The sequence below is a fragment of the Oncorhynchus nerka genome, linkage group LG10, assembly GCF_034236695.1.
Source record: "Oncorhynchus nerka isolate Pitt River linkage group LG10, Oner_Uvic_2.0, whole genome shotgun sequence".
In the NCBI taxonomy this organism is placed as follows: Eukaryota; Metazoa; Chordata; class Actinopteri; order Salmoniformes; family Salmonidae; genus Oncorhynchus; species Oncorhynchus nerka.
This window is the reverse complement of record NC_088405.1, coordinates 31103193-31124172: the sequence shown is the minus strand read 5'-3', so window position 1 is coordinate 31124172 and position 20980 is coordinate 31103193. Positions and strand designations below refer to the sequence as shown.

Sequence of the window (20980 nt, the reverse complement as noted above, 5' to 3'; positions counted from 1 at the left end):
GTTTCATAGTCGTAACAAAGGCAATACACAAATGAAATAGATTTTACACAGTAACATAAATTAATGAAAGTGTTATTGTTCTTTCAAATATTTACATTTCATATTCTAATGCTATCTTCATAAGACTGGCGGCTACTCTAACCCACTTTTAGTCTACCCACAGAAATGCATACAAGGCCCTCCCTCATCCTCCCTTCGGAAAATATGACCTTGACTCCATTCTCCTGCTTCCTGTTTACAAACAAAAACTCAAACAGGAAGTACCAGTGGTTCGCTCAATACGAAGTGGTCGGACGAAGCTGACACGAGGCTACAAGACTGTTTTGCTAGGACAGACTGGGATATGTTCTGGGATTCATCCGATAGCATTGAGTAGTTTACCACAATAGTCATGGGCTTCATCAATAAGTGCATAGACGATGTCGTCCCACAATGATTATAAGAATGTATCCAAACCAAAAATCATGGATTACAGGCATTATCCGCTCTGAGCTAAAGACTAGAGCTACCGCTTACAAGAAACGGGACACGGATGAATACAAGAAAGCCAGCCTCTGATGAGACATCAAACATGCAAAAGGACAATATAGTGACAGGGCTTGCAGACAATAACAGATTACAAAGGTAAACCCAGCGATAAAGAACTCTCAAACGAGCTAAATGCCTTTTATGCTCGCTTCTTGCCCTCTGTGGCTGTTGTGAGAAAAACAGGTTAACAATCACAAGGCCTCTGGGCCAGACGGAATGACAGGGCACGTTCTCAAAGCATGCGCAGACCAGCTGGCAAGTGTCTTCACAGACATTTTAAATATCTCCCAGTCTGTGATCCCAACATCTTTTAAGACGGCCACCATTATCCCTGTTCCAAAGAGCTCCAAGGTAACCTGCTCAAATGACCATCGCCCTGTAGCACTCACATCTGTAATTATGAAGTGCTTTGAAATGTTGGTCATGACATACATCAACACCATTATCCCAGACACACTAGACCCACTCCAATTCGCATACCGCCCCAACAGATCCACAGATGACACAATCTCAGTTGCACTTCACACTTCCCTCTCCCACCTGGACAAGAGGGGAAATAACCACACTAAATTTCAAAAGTATGTAGACACCTGCTAGTCAAACATCTCATTCCAAAATCATGGGCATTAATATAGAGATGGTCCCCCCCTTTGCGGCTATAACAGCCTCCACACTTCTGCGAAGGGTTTTCACTAAATGTTGGAACATTGCTGCGGGGACTTGCTTCCATTCAGCCACAAGAGCATTAGCGAGGTCGGGCACTGATGTTGGGCGATTAGGCCTGGCTCGCAGTCGGTATTCCAATTCCCAAAGGTGTTAGATGGTGTTGAGGTCAGGTCTCTGTACAGGCCAGTCAAGTTCATACACACCGATCTCGACAAACCATTTCAGTATGGCCCTCGCTTTTGCTTCCGAGTGGCGCAGCGGTCTAAGGCACTGCATCGCAGTGCTTGAGGCTTCACTACAGACCCGGGTTCGATCCCAGGCTGTGTCACAGCTGGCTGTGACTGGAAGACCCATGAGGCGGCGTAGAATTGGCCAAGCGTCGTCCGGGTCCTTGTCCCATCGCACTCTAGAGACTCCTGAGGCAGGGCGTATTCACGCTGACACGGTCGCCAGATGTACGGTGTTTCCTCCGACACATTGGTGCGGCTGGATTCTGGGTTAAGTAGGCATTGTGTCAAGAAGCAGTGCGGCTTGTCTGGGTCGTGTTTCGGAGGACGCATGGCTCTCGACCTTCGACTCTCCCGAGTCCTTACGTGACTTGCAGCGATGGGACAAGACTGCAACAACCAATTGGATGCAACGAAATTGGGGAGAAAAAACAAGTAAAAAAAAAAACGTTTTATGTCTTGCGGGCCGGATTTTTCTGAGGTCTTGGCTGATTTCTTTTGATTTTCCCATGATGTCAAGCAAAGAGGCACTGAGTTCGAAGGTAAGCCTTGAAATACATCCACAAGTATACCTCCAATTGACTCAAATGTCGTCAATTAGCCTATCAGAAGCTTCTAAAGCCATGACATAATTGTCTGGAATTTTCCAAGCTGTTTGAAGTTTGGAACCACCAAGACTCTTCCTAGAGCTGGCCGCCTGGCCAAACTGAGCACCTGGGGGAGAAAGGCCTTGGTCAGGGAGGTGACCAAGAACCTTAAGGTCACTCTGACAGAGCTCCAGAGTTCCTCTGTGGAGATAGGAGGATCTTTCAAAATGACAACCATCTCTGCAGCACTCCACCAATCAGGCCTTTATGGTAGAGTGGACAGACAGTAGCCACTCCTCACTCAAAGGCACATGACAGCCCGCTTGAAGTTTGCCAAAAAGCACCTAAAGATTCTCAGACCATGAGAAAGAAGATTCTCTGGTCTAATGAAACCAAGATTGAACTCTTTGGCCTCACATCTGGAAGAAAACTGGCACCATCTGTACAGTGAATCATGGTGGTGGCAGCATCATGCTGTGGGGATGTTTTTCAGCGGCAGGCCTGGAAGACTAGTCAAGATCGGGGGAAAGATGAGTGGCGCAAAGTGCAGAGAGATCCTTGATGAAAACCTGCTCCAGAGTGCTCAGAACCTCAGACTGGGGCGAAGGTTCACCTTCCAACAGGACAACGACCCTAAGCACACAGCCAAGACAATGCAGGAGTGGCTTCGGGATAAGTCTCTGAATGTCCTTGGGTGGCCCAGCCAGAGCCCGGACTTGAACCCGATCGAACATCTCTGGAGAGACCTGAAAATAGCTGTGCAGCGACGCTCCCCATCCAACCTGACAGAGCTTGAGAGGATTTACAGAGAAGAATGGGAGAAACCCCTCAAATACTGGTGTGCCAAGCTTGTAGCATCACACCCAATACGACTTGAGGCTGTAATCACTGCCAAAGGTGCTTCAACAAAGTACTGAGTAAAGGGTCTGAATGCTTATGTACATGTCATATTTCCGTTTTTAATTTTTAATAAATTAGCAAAAAATCTAAATCTAAAAACCTGTTTTTGCTTTGTCAATATAGGGTAGTGTGTAAATTGATGAGGAAAAAAATTTAATAAATTTTCAAATAAGGCTGTAAGGTAACAAAATGTGGAAAAGTAAAGGGGCCTGAATACTTTCCGAATGCACTGTACGTACGCACACACACACTTTTACACTCACCATTTGCTGCTGCTACTCTGTTCTTTATTTTACTCTTATTATCTGTTTGGATGCCTCGTCGCTTTACCCTGCCTTCATGTACATATCTACCTCAAATACTTCCTACCTCTGCACCTTGATCTGATACTGGTACTCCCTGTATATAGCTCCATTCTTTACCCTGCCTTCATGTACATATCTACCTCAAATACTTCCTACCTCTGCACCTTGATCTGATACTGGTACTCCCTGTATATAGCTCCATTCTTTACCCTGCCTTCATGTACATATCTACCTCAAATACTTCCTACCTCTGCACCTTGATCTGATACTGGTACTCCCTGTATATAGCTCCATTCTTTACCCTGCCTTCATGTACATATCTACCTCAAATACTTCCTACCTCTGCACCTTGATCTGGTACTGGTACTCCTGTATATAGCTCCATTCTTTACCCTGCCTTCATGTACATATCTACCTCAAATACTTCCTACCTCTGCACCTTGATCTGGTACGGGTACTCCTGTATATAGCTCCATTCTTTGCCCTGCCTTCATGTACATATCTCCAAATTTCCTTCTGCACCTTGATCTGGTACTGGTACTCCCTGTATATAGCTCCATTCTTTACCCTGCCTTCATGTACATATCTACCTCAAATACTTCCTACCTCTGCACCTTGATCTGGTACTGGTACTCCCTGTATATAGCTCCATTCTTTACCCTGCCTTCATGTACATATCTACCTCAAATACTTCCTACCTCTGCACCTTGATCTGGTACTGGTACTCCCTGTATATAGCTCCATTCTTTACCCTGCCTTCATGTACATATCTATGTCAAATACTTCCTACCTCTGCACCTTGATCTGGTACTGGTACTCCCTGTATATAGCTCCATTCTTGTGTATTTTATTTTAGTCCTTGTGTGTTACTATTTTATTTGCATTATTATTTTTAAACTCTGCGTCATTGGGATGGGCTGGTAAAGCAAGCATTTCACGGTAAACACCAGTTGAAATCCGCATGTGAGCATTTTGAACTAAGAGACATTTAGGAGCCAAATGAGCCCGCTTTTTTAACTGAAAGGACTCTGAATGACAATCACTACCATGTATCCTCACATGCTGACCACACCGCTCGCATCATGAGCGTTGCAAAATAAATGTACACATAGATGTTATTCAATCATTGCACCCCCATAGATTTAACAACTTTTCATAGTACCCTGGCAACTTGTTTTCAAACAACACCTAGCAGCAAAGTTAGCTACTTTTAAAAATGTATTTGGAATTTTTAGCAACTTTTGAAAAGTGACTCAAACGCTAAAATGAGAGAAAACCGATTTTCTCTGTCACACACTCAGTCACAACACATGTGCCTGGCTGCAAAAGTGCATTGTGAGTCACGTCAGCAGCAGGCGCTCAGCTCGTGCACAGGCAGCAGCAGGCCAGCAGCAATTTCAGCAAATTACAAATCATTGTTGGCTGACTGCAGCAGCAGTAGTACGGGTTCGACCAGCAAAACCCAATGAATATAGTTGGTCACGAATGTTTGATCTTGAACAGAACTTACAACATCAATCAACATGTCTCAATCAAAATTGTACAGCCAGAAGTACAGAAAAGAGTGGGAATCTGGACCTGAATTTAAAGGGTGGCTGAAGCCAGTAATTGGGGATGATTGTCGGGCATACTGTGCGTACTGCAAATCAGATATGCTTGCAAAAATGTATGACATCAAAAAACATTGTGCAAAGCATATAAATAAATCAAAACCGTACAACCCCGCAACACAGTCTACATTACCACAGTTGGTTAAGAGTGGATAACTGCAAAAGCACAGAAGCTACTATGGCAATGGCCATTGCGGAGCATTGTTCACTGCTAGCATGCCACCATTTAGGTATGGCTTGCAAAGCTGCCTTTTCAGATTCTGTGGCAGCAGCAAACTTCCAAATGCACAGCATCAAGTGCACAGAAATGATTGAGGGAGTACTGGCTCCTTATTTTCTCAAAAGGGTAATGTCAGATGTGGGGGATGAGAAGTTTAGTCTCCTTCTGGATGAGTCCACTGATGTCAGTGTCTCGAAATACCTGGGTGTGGTGATTCGGTATTTCAATGCTAAAAAATAACTGTTGTGTCCACATTTCTAGGGTTGGTTGAGTTGGAGGGGGGCGATGCCAGATCAATAGCAAAGGCGGTAGTTGAGTTTCTTGAGAAGTGTAACCTTAAAAAAGAGAATCTTCAGGGTATTGGCACTGATAATGCGTCTGTGATGACTGGGGTGCACAAGATTTTAAAGCAGGAATGTGCATTGCCCAATTTGGTACTCATCCGTTGTGTGTGACATTCTTTACAATTGACTGTCAGTGCAGCATCCAAAGAAACCATCCCTAGGAGTATTGAGTACTTAATCAGGGAAACCTACAACTGGTTTTCAATTTCCCCAAAACTGCGCGAGGCGTACAAAGCAGTGTACGCCACCATTAATTGTGTCCAGAAACCCCTGCAGATCACCAAAGTGTGTGGCTATCGATTGATCCTGCGGTAACTCGTATATTAAGCCAGTGGGAAGAACTGAATCTCCACTTTGAGATGACCAAGGCCAGTGAGCATTGATACATGGTGGATGTGCTCCACACCACGTACATGGACAAGACCAACTATGTCTACCTGACATTCTTGAAATCAATCCTGTCTGATGTACAAGTTGCAGTGAAGTCATTTGAGGGAGAGCAAACAGATCCTGTCAAGCTTTTGGACAATCTGGTACACCTCTTAACATCAATTTGCAGCAGAGTAGTCAACCCTATGGCAAAAATTGATGTCTTGAAGGATGCCATTGATGGACATCTCAGTCCATCACCATACCTTGGGTACCTTTTCGAGAGCACGGTGTACTAACTCAGTCTCGCGCCAGAGGACAAAAAGGTCATTCGGAGAAAGTGCATCAACTGCATTGTTGCTTTAAGCAAGGAGCTGCAAGCAAGGCTCCCAGACAACCTTGAAGCCTTGTGACACATGGCCTTGTTCAGTGTTAAGGAAACACTAAAGCACAATAAAGGCACCACTGAAATTATTAAAGTTGCTGAGCTACTGGTGTACCGGCCCCAAACAATTGATACAATTGTTTCCCAATGGAGAAACATACATCTGTTTAGGTGGGACTCAACTGAAAATACAGTCGAGTTTTGGAGTGAAGTGAATAACTACACGGACTCTTCCGGGTCAAATCCATTTGAAGAACTGTGCAAAGTGGCACTCGCTGCCCTCTCCTTTCCCCACTCAAATGCGGAGGTTGAACGGCTGTTCATCCAAATGAGTGTGGTCAAGTCAAAGTTAAGAAATAGAATGTCACTGCACACTCTCAACTCCATACTCCTGGTGAGGTACGGACTGAAGTGGCTGGTGATACCTGTTACCAGCATAAACTACCAAGTGAAGTTCTGCAGCAGTTTGGCACCACAGCAGCGTACAGCTTTAAGGCCACTCCATCCTCTTCTGCTGGTTCCAGCTCCGTGACAATGCAGTTGGACAGTGAAGATGAAGAGGATTTCCTTTCCAATCTATGATTCCTCATATTTACAGTACGTATGCAAGGGGTGGACCTTCTGGAATTTTGCGGAGACACACAGCTGATGGTGGCAGTGTGTACTGCAGCGTGTGCAAGAACAGTGTCAATATCTGGAGGAAACCATTGAGCAGCTAGCCAGCCAAGCAGCACAACAACCTGGAGAAAGCTGGAGAGAGATTCTTAGAGCACACATCATTATTTGAGTTAAGTTGCTTGTTCAATAAGATAGCATATATACCTTGTTATTAGCTTGTACCTATAATTGCTGATCAGTCAGGTAGCATGTTAACTAACTACCAATACACTGCTTAAAACTATAATTGTTCAGAATGTGTAGGTTTACTAGTTTAAAATAAAATAAAATAAATGTCATTGTTCATGATGTGTAATTGTTCAATAATTCATTGTGTTGAATTCTGATCATATAAAATGTGTTTATATTACTTTTACAAATAAAAATATATGATAATAAACAAACAAATGTAAACTAACAAATGTCAAATCATATTTTTCACCGAGATGGCCAGTCAATTTGAGTAATGTTATTGTGTATTCTACGTAATGATGTAGTTTTACGTTACGTTATCACAACGTCATTTAGCAACTTTTAGCAACAAATCGACCTGCCTCAAGCAATTTCCCCTGAAAATGAGTTGGCAACACTGCCCACACTGCTCGCGTGCGCCAACGAGCGTCTGCGTTGCCAAGCGCTAAAATAGAAGTCAGTTCTATTTGTGACGCTGAACGCAGTGCAAGTCCCACCTCTCCTATCTCCTCATTCGTTTATAGAAGCGTATACCCACGTGCCATTTCGTCAATGGTTATACCCACGTGGGTGATTGAAAGATGAACTGAGGTCGGTCGTGGTATTTCACCTTATTATGAAAGTTAGTTGCCAATCGCCATATAAAGTCCAAAGAAGAAAAATCCTGGAAGGAGGAGAGATGACTAGAAACAATTCGGTTGACCGTTTTATGTATGGATTAATTGTCGGCGTAGAGGACCTTGTGCATTTCAGGTAAAATAACAACTCAACGTTTATATCTCAGGACAAATTAGCTGCAAGCTAACTAGCTAAATTGCCATAAATGTTTAATGCTTTCCGACCTGTCCCAAATTAATATAATTGGTTCAGAGTTTGTTTTGATGATTTAACCTGCATGTCGTGATCGCGTTTGGTGTGGGGGGGACAAAATCAATTTACGTGCACGCGTCACGTTTGGTCATGGTGTCAGACTCTTCAACAACGTACTCATTCCTTCTCCAAACACTTGACACATGGCCAAACTTTTTACACTAGCGATATTGTAATGGTTTGGGCACAAACACTCTTACCACATATCTCACATACCCCAGCTTTACGAGAAACTCATCAAGCATCAATAAAACCAATAGGCTTACCTCCTTCTATCCATCCACCTTTCGGGTCAAGTGACGTGCATCCACGACTCCTGGAATGTTCCGCCTGAGAAAATCTGCCTCAATTTCTGGCGAGACGACAGAGATTACACTTTACACCTGCTCCGAAAATCAAGGCTCTCCACATCATATGATGATAATTCACATGATGACTTCAGTGTTAACTTGTTAAGCCACAATGCCTTTTCCTTCTGCTCTTTTGACACACAGGAAATCAAAACGACTTCTGGTCACTCTGACCGACTCCACCTTTCCTACTGCCTAGAAGGCAAGCATCCCAGAGTCGCCTCTTCACTGTTGATGTTGAGACGGGTGTTTTGGAGGTACTATTTACTGATGCTGCTAGTTGAGGACTTGTGAGGCGTCTGTTTCTCAAACTAGACACTATACCACTTGTCCTCTTGCTCAGTTGTGCACCGGGGCCTCCCACTCCTCTCTCTATTCTGGTTAGAGCCAGTTTGCTCTGTTCTGTGATGGGAGTAGTACACAACGTTGTCCGAGATCTTCAGCTTCTTGGCGATTTCTCGCATCAATACTCAGAACAAGGATAAACTGACGTGTTTCAGAAGAAACTTCTTTGTTTCTGGCCATTTTGAGCCTGTTATCAAACCCACAAATGCTGATGCTCCAGATACTCAACTAGTCTAAAGAAGGCCCGTTTTATTGTTCTTTAGTCGGAACAACAGTTTTCAGTTGTGCTAACATAATTGCAAAAGGGTTTTCTAATGATCAATTATCCTTTTAAAATGATCAACTTTGATTAGCTAACACAACGTGCCATTGGAACACAAGTGTTGCGTGTGTGACTATCATTAAATGTGAAGACTGTTATTTTATCAAATCAATTCTCTACGTGTAATTATTATTACGTGATTAAAACTAATCATGTAACTTTAATTAGGAAGTCAGGGCACCACAGATTTTTTTTTATAGAGTCTCTAATTCCCGAATCGACTCTTCAGATATGTTAATTGTAACGGCTGTTGGAAGCAGAGCATCAAGGTGCAGCATGGTATGTGTCCATATTTATTTAATGAACACAGAAATACCAAAAATAGCAAAGAGAACGACCGAAACAGTTCTGGCTGGTGCAGACACACAACAGAAAACACTAAACAGAAAATAACTACCCACAGATCATAGTGGGAAAACAGGCTACCTAAGTATGGTTCTCAATCAGAGACAACAATCGACAGCTGCCTCTGACTGGGAACCATACCAGGCCAAACACAGAAATACAAAACCTAGAACAAAAACATAGAATGCCCACCCCAACTCACGCCCTGACCAAACTAAATCAGAGACATAAAAAAGGAACTAAGGTCAGGACGTGACGTTCATATCTTATCAATTAGTCTTCCATTAAATTATTATTAATTGCTACCTCATTAGTCTCATACCAAAAGACGTAAAATTATTGGTTATCTGCACAAACCCTCGTTTCCATAATGAATCAGCAATATAGAAATTGGTTAATTATTTATTTACTAACTAACAAAATAATCACAGAAATACATGAACAAACAGTAGATATTGGTTACTAACAATGATAGAAAAGTCCCTAGTGGGCTAAGCCGATATGATGGCTTGGTAGACAAAAGGAAACGGCTGGGGACTGAGAAAGAGTGGGAAAGACAAAATGGATTCACTCCACACAGTCTATAATTATATTCATTGGAATGACAATCCTTTGCACATGAACGGCTGCTCAGTCGAGAATAATTGCAATTTATATATTTACGCCCGTATGTCATTGTTGTCTTCTCTGTTGGAATCCTCGATCGTCCTGTAGGATTCATCAGTCTCATGTTTTCTAGTCTTAGAAATTCAACCATTTGCAACCTTAGCTTATACTGTGGTCTGGTGTGAATTTCATCAGGAGTGGGTTTTATACATTTCAGTAGAAAAGGGTGGTTCCATAACACCGACGTAATGTCTATGCTCTCGTGGGTGTGGCCACTGACTAGTTCATCTTTATATGAAAATCCATACTCTCCTTTAGAAGGTTAACATCACATTACATTTTTTCACAAATAGTTTCATGTTTAATCACATACGTTTCACAATATTTAGATATAAACCTGACAGCTGGGAAATGTACACTTTAAGAGATACAGTTATGTGTGTTTCCTGTCCTTCATGAGATCACCAAATGAAAGACACTCGTCATAACTGTCCCTTAAGTGTCCACGGACCATTCCCACATTTTCAAAAGTGGAAATATTGTTTTATTCTCCCATTTTGGGGATTTAGGAGTTTGGTCAAGAGAGGGTCTTTGTTCTCTTGGACTCTCTCAATATTGCATGGCAGGTATTTATGACCTGTCATAAAGTCATAAAACTGTGGAGAGAGAGAGATGGGGGCTATGATCCACCCCCAGGGCACGTCATGACACAGGAGTGATGGTTGCTGATAATGGGCCTCTGTATGCCTATGTAGATATTCCAGTTACAATAGTCATTTACAACATAAACAATGTCTACACTGTATTTCTGATCAATTTGATGTTATTTTAAGGGACAAAACATTTGCTTTTCTTTCAAAACATGGATATTTCTATGTGGCCCCAAACTTTTGAACGGTAGTGTGTGTATATGACGTTAAATCACGTTATATGTACAGTAACTTTGATTGGACTGATCAACTCAACGTCTTACCTTCACAATCTTAGCTAGCAGTCATCATGAATCAAGTCTACTGGCAAATCTTTTTTAATCCTTGTCATATCAAGAGAAATAGTGAAGAGAAAATACAGATAAAACGTATCAGTGCTCACCGGCCATTGGATATAAACATTACAAAACTTTTTGGAGATTGCAAATTCAACAATGAGTGGTTTGTAAGGAATCGGTGACAGTGGCTAACTGCAAGCATTGCTACTGGGAAGTTGGGAATAATACATTTTGAACGGTCAATCAACTCAGAAATGTAAACATCTTCCTCTTTGATGACAACATTTGCCCACGAAGGACCGCCGCGCCACCTTCCTGTTCAAGCACATCACAACAACATGAGTCCAAAAATGTCTTATGCTGCTTCATAAATTATGTAGGATGCCAGAGAGATATATGTGTACAGTAGCTAAGAAAGTAATACTAAGTGTATGTTGTGTAGTAAGCTTTTAGTAGCCCATGTGCCTCACCCTAATAATTTGGTCTATTTTCACCAACGCGGTATTGTAAACACATCGTTTGTGGCAGGTGTGTGCTTGTTTGCAAACTTTTCTTTGTACAGCTTTGACAGTGCTACTGATAGTAGTACACTGTAAGAACAGCCCATGTTCTGAATTCTGTCGCTGTACATTTCAGCGACTGGACAGTAGTGGAGAAGGTGGAAAGTTTTAAGTTCCTCAGCGTACACATCACAGACAAACTGAAAGGGTCTACCTACACAGACAGTGTGGTGAAGAAGGCGCAACAGCGCCTCTTCAACCTCAGGAGGCTGAAGAAATTAAAACCCTCACAAACGTTTACAGATGCACAATTGAGAACATCCTGTCGAGCTGTATCACCGCCTGGTACGGCAACTGCACCGCTCCCTCAACCGCGAGGCTCTCCAGAGGGTGGTGTTGTCTGCACAACTTTATGTAGGCCCTAACAGTTTGTGGGCTCCGTTTGTCACCGTTATAGTGCAATTAATGTATTGTTTAGTGTTGTATTGTGTTGTGTAGTGGCTTTGCTGGCATGCATCCCACTTTTTTTTTGTTGCCCCACCAAGATTTACATGCTAAAATCGCCACTGGGAGCTTCGATAACTCTGACAGTAGGCCTATGTGAACACGGCAATGATTTCAAGCTCCCACATTTGGGTTTAAATCATACTTTGCACAACTTAATAACATGCAACTGAATAACATGCAACTGAATTAGTAAAAAATTAAATCAATAAAAGTGCTTTCAGAATATCAAGGTATATTATTCTATCAAAACTGTTTTTTGTGTGTTTCTATTACAGATGACTGAAGACATAATGGAAACACCAACATATTGTCTTAATAGGGAGTTGGGCCACCATTAGCCCCTTGATCATGACTCTCAGTTCCATTACATTACACATACGAGTCATTAATCGGGAGTTGGGCCACCATTAGCCCCTTGATCATGACTCTCAGTTCCATTACATTACACATAAGAGTCGTTAATAGGGAGTTGGGCCACCATTAGCCCCTTGATCATGACTCTCAGTTCCATTACATTACACATAAGAGTCATTAATAGGGAGTTGGGCCACCATTAGCCCCTTGATCATGATTCTCAGTTCCATTACATTACACATAAGAGTCATTAATAGGGAGTTGGGCCACCATTAGCCCCTTGATCATGACTCTCAGTTCCATTACATTACACATAAGAGTCATTAATAGGGAGTTGGGCCACCATTAGCCCCTTGATCATGACTCTCAGTTCCATTACATTACACATAAGAGTCATTAATAGGGAGTTGGGCCACCATTAGCCCCTTGATCATGACTCTCAGTTCCATTACATTACACATAAGAGTCATTGGAGAGTTTTGTTCAGAGCCAAAACGCTGGGTCTGAAAATTAACACGCATCGCTTGCGGTACAGTTTTGGAAGCATAAGGACCTTATCGTTCAAATCGGCAAGAAATAATTGTCAAAAAAGTAAAGGTTAAATTGATACACACCTTTATTGGGCTAGGGTTCCCACAGGGCCATATTTCCATGTTACAGAGCTTGTTTACGTAAAAGAGATGGAAGACAGAGTGGACTACCTGTGCTAATTAGCTATCTGCGTCTCTAAACACCTGTGTGTAATCGGAAAACTGTCGCCACAAACGTGTTAAAACAGTGTACATACAGTAAGTGTGTATTTTGCATTTGTGAAATGATTTTGATGTGACATGAAAGTATAGGGATTCATGTTTCTAGAACTGTACCGCAATTGAGTATCGATTCACATTTAGATGGAGTAATTGGCTGTTTTGGCTTCCAGTGCCAATTCACCCTTTAAACAGAACATGTAAGGTCCTTGGACTAGGGAGTAACGTTAGGCTCCTTTAGTCCAATATTGGGCTAGGCCACCAGAATAGCTATAAGGCACCTTGGCATAGATTCATTCTTTCACAAGAAATTCCCATCATTTGGTCTTTCGTTGATGGTGGTGGAAAAAGCTGTCTCAGGCGTCGCTTGATAGCCTCCTTTTGGCGAGGAAGCACAAGTGTATCCTACCGTGGAAGAGTTTTGCATTCGTTCAAAAACAATATGCAACTTATTGTTTTATCTATAAAATGTCTTGCTTCATTTGTTCGTATAAATGTACACATTTATTTTGAGAATTGTATTTCTCTCCAAGCCGCCTCTCCTTGATTACCTTTCAACCTTTTTCAAAAGTAGGCGAGAGAGGATGGAGTGAGGATGCAGGAGGTGAGCAAATCTAATTGAGAAAAGGCCATTGTTCTTTTAAGACCCTGTTGCCCCTTTAAGAGCTTTCTTGCGCAGTTATGCCTAAAAAGTACAACTCCGATTGTAATTCAAAACGGTTCCATGTATTGTTGTGTTAATTCGAATCTGGTATCAGGATAAATATGACACTGAGTCACCGATTGTATGCTATGTATTTTTTATTAGCTAAGCAATAAGTGGTAAATGCAATTTTTGTATATTCGGGCTCTCTGTCCCACCTCGCAGGGTAAACAGAGAACTAACTGACTTGTTCTTGACAAAGATATTATAAATATACCCTGACAGAAATAGTTCCTGCTTCCGAGCCGGCCTGTCAGAGTAGAGACTGAGCGTGGTTTAGACTCACCCAGCCTATCGTTGATTGTTGGCGCAGAGCTGGTCCCAACCCCCTAAGCGCTTCAGCTGATAGATGTAACTGTTGCTGTGAAGAATATCTATGCGCTCATGCTCTATACTGTTATTTCGCACCTGGCTCCTGTTATCTAACAAAATACCGTTTGTTCTCGCAACACTATGTTCTGAATGTGCCCCCACAACTCATTGCACAGTTCCTGTCTTCATGTTATTCTGTATTTTTCCATCATGAGAAAGGCCCATGGCCCTGAAACTGTTACCAATGTTTCAAGTCAGCTATGTTGCATGACACATACATACATCCACACAAGCCAACAGCAGATAATATTCAATCACATATATGGTAACGGGCTATAGTGCATAACACAGAATCCTCATAGTATGCCATTTTAACTATTGTTAGAATTATAATTGAATTGTTTCATATTATGTTGTAAAGCAAACATGTTAAAGAAATAATCTAAAAATAATGATTATCTTTGTAAGTAAGAATCTTCAATGGGTTTATAGTAAAATAACACTAAAATAAAATAACACTGCATTCATGACAAGTTGGAAACTCGGAACTTCTGAGTTAAAATGAACATACCTTATTTGCATAGAGTTTCATATTGGTTGATTCAGATACTGTCCAATTGGGGAACTCAGGTATCGTCTTTCTACAATGAGTTTCCAAGTCGGAAATGGTTGACTTTCCTAGTTCTGACATCTCATGAATGCTGCATTAAATCCACTCTCCTAGGCCTATTCTTCAGCAGCTTTATATTAACCTCAGACTCTCAACTTTAAATGGATAGTTCACCCAAATTACAAATTAACATATTGGTTTCCTTACCCTGTAAGAAGTCTAAATATGACAGCTATCCATGCTTTGGTTTAGTTTCACTGGCACTGTTTTGAAATGCCATTGTTTTAGTATTTGTGGCACAAATCCCATGCAAGTCATGGTACCTATATTAGCCTTTTTTGTGCATAATATCCAAATCCTCCTAAAGTATCTTAAATTGATTATGGAGCTCAGAAACATCACTCAGATGACATGGACTTAATGAGCGAAAAATGCTAATATAGGTATCATGACTTGCATGGGATTTATGCCACAAATGCTGAAAACGTTAGCACTTGGAAACCGTTCCAGGGAAAATAAACCAAATAATGGATTACTGTCATACCTTGTATGCATACAGAGTACATTGACTGCTTACAGGGTAAAGTAACCAATATGTAATTTTGTGTAAGTTGGGTGAACTATTCCTTTAAGGAAAAATTGAATTTGTCTCAAAAGTAGCCTAATTACTAGTTATTGTTATTTGTTATTGACTATATATTTTTTCCTAGTGTCACTTTATATTTCTGTTGAATCTTTTTTAACTTTATATTTTTTCTGCATTGTTGGAAAAGGACCTGTAAGGAAGTATTTTACTGTTAGTCTACACATGTTGTTTATAAGGCATGTGACAAATAACATTTGATTTGATTTATAGTAACCTGACTCATAGGTTCTGAGAAGCTTTATACATACGGCACATGTTCTACTGTATGTTTTTATTTGGACATTTTGTAACGTTGCACCCTCCAGAACAAGCCCTATGTATGTGCCACATGTGCACCAAGTGCCTCTGGTGGCCAAAGCTCCAGTTGGAGGGATGAAAAACCAGGGTGGGAGGAAAAGGCGACTGTGCTTGAATCCGAAAGTGCGGCAAGTGATGTGTGTGATAATGAATGGAAAATAGTGAAATCAAAGAATGGAACAAAACAAGCAAAAGTTGTAGTAGAAAGAAGACAAGGACCAGTCCATTAATGCATTTCTTATTGGGCTCCATTTGTAATATTGAGGACTGTGAAGAAAGCAGTGGGAAAGGTAGATCCAATCAAGGTCACTAGAAGTGGCCTTGTTTTGGTTAATTGTGTTGACGAAGAACAAAAGAAGCGTTCACTGGATCTGGCAAAATTATCCATGTCAGAAGAAACATGTATTGGATATAGATGAGTACCTTAGTCAGACGCCAAGGTTATCCAGCTGGCTACTTTACTGCTTGGATGCGGCAGGGAGACCGCTTCTCCTCAGATATGGCGGTGAAAGGTTTGCTGAGAACCCATTGGCTATCAAACACACAATGGAGTGAGGCATGGGTCTTGATGGCCTGGGTGGTTCTCTGAAAGAATAGTTTGGTTAGCTGCTACCAGCTACTCCTCCTTGCTCTTTGTACCACTTCCATTATCATGCCCATTCGTGTGGCCATTAGCATTAGCCCCATTAGAGCTAATCTTCCCCTCGGCCGTCAGTCTACTAATGCAGTCGAGGGAGACCTTCCCTTCGAGAACCGAGGGTTTCTTGTAAGACCCACCAATGCGGTCCCACAAGGTGAAGTACTGGCCGTAGTTGACGTTGAAGCAGAGGTGGTGGTCCGTGTGGTGGGCCGCCCCGTTGACAACCTCCTGCAGTGGACCGGGCATGCGGTAGGCGCCGTCGTGGATGGACACGGTCCAGATGTTGACAAAGATGTAGAGAGCCAGGTAGAGCACCTTGTGCAGGGGGAAGAGGAATGGGTAGACATGGTAGGGCAGGCTCGACAGGAAGCCGTCCAGCGGGTGGAAGGCGTGGCTGGCGAACGGCGTGGGGATCTTCAGCACATGATGCTTCTTGTGGAAGTGCTGAGGGGAGGGAACATGTCACAGAGATGGTCCATTCAAGTGAAAGAATTCAAAAAAGGAACTGTATTTAAAAAACATTTGCTGAGGAATAGATAACATACAAAACATAAAACCTACGGATGTGTTTGATCACATTCAAGTGTGCCAGCTATTGAGGACCAGCAGACGATAACACACACTGTACTGAAGATATAGCGCTGGCTTTGTTCTACCACTGTACATTACATACACAAGAATTTAGCAACAACATGTACGCCAAGAGGTGGAGGGGAAAACGGTTAGATTGTTAATCAACTTTAAGACAATGTCAACTGCCTTAATCTCAGTAAGATAATTAGTTGACTTATTATACAGTATTTGTCTGCCATTGTCTGTCATTGTGGACTGATTTGTAATACTGTGCATCTTCAACATCACATCTACAGCAACAATCCATGTCCAATTGACAGTGAAAGGGCCTACCCAGTACCACACATTCCCATTGGTAACAAGACTTAATGCCCACCTTGTAAATACATCTGTGGTGAAGAAACCGATGAATCCAATAGATGCACCCATCCGTGAATAACACAAAGAAAATAATGCTGAAAAGCACAAAGGGCCAGTCTGATAAAACAAACCACCATTAGTATCAAAATGACAACCCGTTTGACAAACATTACAGAACGTCTGAGCGTCAGTGAACGCAGCATTGTCTTACCCATGGGAGATTCTTCAACGTTGTCATAGAGCTTACTGTATCCTTTGACCTCAATGAAAAATAACACCACGGTGGGGATACTAATAATGGGTAGTGAGGTCATGGCATGTCTGATCTCCAACCAGACCTGGTTCTGAGGACCAACAATGATGTATGATCAATTTTCATCAAGAGAACATTTGGGAAGAAAGAATAGTAAACAAAAAGCAAATGCCAACTCTCAAGTAGTAACCTTACAATATGTTAATAAACCTAAGTTGTTTGTCGCAGACCAACTTCATACAACTATTGTAGCCTGGTCCCAGATCAGTTTGTGCTGTCCTACAGGTATTGCGACATGAAACAAGATCTGGGACCAGGCTACAAGTATTGAGTATAATAAAGAAGGACATACCTTTAGAAACTGTGGATGTTTCATGCGGTTGTGGTCAAAGATGAATTGGTAGCTCAGCCAGCCAAGGCCCAGGTAGAGGACCGCGATCCCCAGGTTGGTGACTACCAACAGGCTGATGATCTGGCGCAGTGCTGTGTCCTCGGGCCATGACAACGGGTACACGTAGGGGGTGAGGACATAGTGGTCGGCAACGTTCAGCACGAGATCCATGTCTGAATCAGTCAAGATGATAAGCAATGGCTTTGAGCAAAGCCTTCTAGGCTCCGGTTAGAAGACTCCTCTTAGACTCCTCCTCTCAAGGAGTTAATCCAACCCACCCACACATCATGTGACAAACAATTCTTCTACATCTGCAAATTCCTCACTTATCAAAGCCAGAGAGAAGGCTCATCCAGAGAGAATGCTCTGGTTTTGATAAGTTAGGAATTTGCATGTGTAGCAGACAAAAATGTCACAAATGAATTGTGGGTAGAATAGACTCCTTGAGAATGACATGTAAACTGGATATGGCTTATACATAGTGTGGGTAGTCAACTAGTCACTGTTAGATCTATAGACTATCAATTCTAGTTTTTTCATACAGATACAGTATTGTGTTGTAATAGAACTACCGTAAATAACAGTATGATAAATGGTAGGGCCTAGTAATGTAGCTCTTTAAAAAAAAAGCAGTGACATTTGGGAATGCTACTGATCATGCTTTTTAAAGCAGTGACATCTGGGAATGCTACCGATAATGCTTTTTAAAGCAGTGACACCTGGGAATGCTACCGATAATGCTTTTAAAGCAGTGACATCTGGGAATGCTACCGATAATGCTTTTAAAGCAGTGACATCTGGGAATGCTACCGATAATGCTTTTAAAGCAGTGACATCTGGGAATGCTAACGATAATGCTTTTATAAGCAGTGGCATCTGGAAATGCGACTGATAATGCTTTTTAAAGCAGTGACATCTGGGAATGCTACTGATCATGCTTTTTAAAGCAGTGACACCTGGGAATGCTACCGACAATGCTTTTTAAAGCAGTGACATCTGGGAATGCTACCGATAATGCTTTTTAAAGCAGTGACACCTGGGAATGCTACCGACAATGCTTTTTAAAAGCAGTGACATCTGGGAATGCTACCGATAATGCTTTTAAAGCAGTGACATCTGGGAATGCTACCGATAATGCTTTAAAGCAGTGACATCTGGGAATGCTACCGATAATGCTTTTATAAGCAGTGACATCTGGAAATGCTACTGATAATGCTTTTTAAAGCAGTGACATCTGGGAATGCTACTGATAATGCTTTTTAAAGCAGTGACATCTGATCATGTCTTGCGGTAAACTGCTAGGTAGTCTTTTACTAGGCAATCTTTTAAGTATGCTGGCACCACCAAACATTTTCAAGGAATGGGAATGCTTAACTGGGTACAGGTGTAGTCATTGTAGATTCTTGGTATTCCAGAAAGATGATAGCAAATGGCTTTGAGCATTTAGTCTGTCTCCCATATGTTCGGTCATTTTGGAAGACGTATGTTATCCCTTTTTTAATTTAATGGAACACCAAGGCTCTAATTTGGTAGTTCCATTAATTCCTCTAATTTGGTAGTTTGGTAGCAGTTTTTCTCTTTTTATGTCAGTCAATCAATGTCAGCAAAAAAAAATTGATTTGTGAGTTAGCTTGCTTCTAGACTGTCTAAACTTGTAGTAATCATGGTTGAATTACCAACCGGAGCGCCCCCATTGATAATCAGATATTATATTAAAAACTGCAAACATTTGTCTCCACCCTACAGCAAAATGTGTAGAATTCAAATCAAATCATATTGGTCACATACACATGGTTAGCCGATGTTAATGCGAGTGCAGCAAAATTCTTGTGCTTCTAGTTCCGACAGTGCAGAAATATCTAACAAGTAATCTAACAATTCCCCAACAAGTACCTAATACACACAAATTTAAAGGGGTGAATAATAATACGTACATATAAATATATGGATGAGCAATAGCCAAGCGGCATAGGCAAGGTGCGATAGATGGTATAAAATACAGTATATACATATGAGTAATGTAAGATATGTAAACATTATTAAAGTGACATTATAAAAAGTGGCATTGTTTAAAGTGATTAGTGATCCATTTATTAAAGTGGCCAGTAATTGGGTCTCAGTGTAGGCAGCAGCCTCTCTGAGTTAGTTATTGCTGTTTAGCAGTCTGATGGCCTTGAGATAGCTCTTTTTCAGTCTCTCTGTCCTAGGATTGATGCACCTGTACTGACCTCGCCTTCTGGATGGTAACGGTGTGAACAGGCAGTGGCTCGGGTGGCTGTTGTCCTTGATGATCTTTTTGGCCTTCCTGTGACATCGGGTGCTGTAGGTGTCCTGGAGGGCAGGTAGTTTGCCCCTGGTGATGCGTTGTGCAGACCGCACCACCCACTGGAGAGCCTTGCGGTTGAGGACGGTGCAGTTACCGTACCAGGCTGTGGTACAGCCCGACAAGATGCTCTCGTTAGTGCATCTGTAAAAGTTTGTCAGGGTTCTGGGTGACAAGCTAAATTTCTTTAGCCTCCTGAGGTTGAAGAGGCGCTATTGTGCCTTCTTCACCACACTGTTTGTGTGGGTGGACCATTTCAGTTTGTCTGTGATGTGTACGCCGAGGAACTTAAAAACACTCCTGAGTGCCTCACCTCCTCCCTGTAGGCTGTCTCATCGTTGTTGGTAATCAAGCCCACTACTTTTGTGTCATTTGCAAACTTGATGATTGAGTTGGAGGCGTTCGTGGCCACGCAGTCGTGGGTGAACAGGGAGTACAGGAGGGGGCTGCGAATGCACCCTTTTGGAGTGCATTCAGTGTTGAGGGTCAGCAAAGTGGAGATGTTGTTTCCTACCTTCACCACCTGGGGGTGGCCCGTCAGAAAGTCCAGGACCCAATTGCACAGGCGGGGTTGAGACCCAGGCCTCCAGCTTGATGATGATCTTTGAGGGTACTATGGTGTTAAATGCTGAGCTGTAGTCAATTAACAGGATTCTTACGTAGGTATTTCTCTTGTTCAGATGGGATAGGGCAGTGTGCAGTGTGATGGAGATTGCATCGTCTGTGGACCTGTTGGGGCGGTATGCAAACTGAAGTGGGTCTAGGGTGACGGGTAAGGTGGAGGTGATATGATCCTTGACTAGTCTCTCAAAGCACTTCATGATGACAGAAGTGAGTCATTTAGTTCAGTTATCTTTGCCTTCTTGGTAAAGGAACAATGGTGGCCATCTTGAAGCATGCGTGGACAGCAGACTGGGATAGGGAACGGTTGAATATGTCCGTAAAC

The 20980-nt window shown here is 42.1% G+C and overlaps 1 protein-coding gene and 1 non-coding gene across 2 annotated transcripts; both read right to left on the bottom strand.

Annotated features, from left to right (window-relative positions):
- Positions 1-13709: 13709 nt before the first annotated feature.
- Positions 13710-17924, bottom strand: LOC115136340 (lathosterol oxidase-like). The gene is made up of 4 exons (XM_029671931.2): positions 17673-17924; positions 17279-17411; positions 17084-17184; positions 13710-16578 (listed from the first exon to the last, which is right to left on the bottom strand). Exons 1-4 carry the CDS (start codon positions 17880-17882, stop codon positions 16111-16113), a joined length of 912 nt encoding a protein of 303 aa, XP_029527791.1. The 5' UTR covers positions 17883-17924; the 3' UTR covers positions 13710-16110.
- On the bottom strand, positions 16716-16847 carry LOC115136545 (small nucleolar RNA SNORA57). Its single transcript, XR_003864654.1, has one exon. It is a non-coding gene; the product is annotated as a small nucleolar RNA SNORA57 (small nucleolar RNA).
- Positions 17925-20980: the final 3056 nt, after the last annotated feature.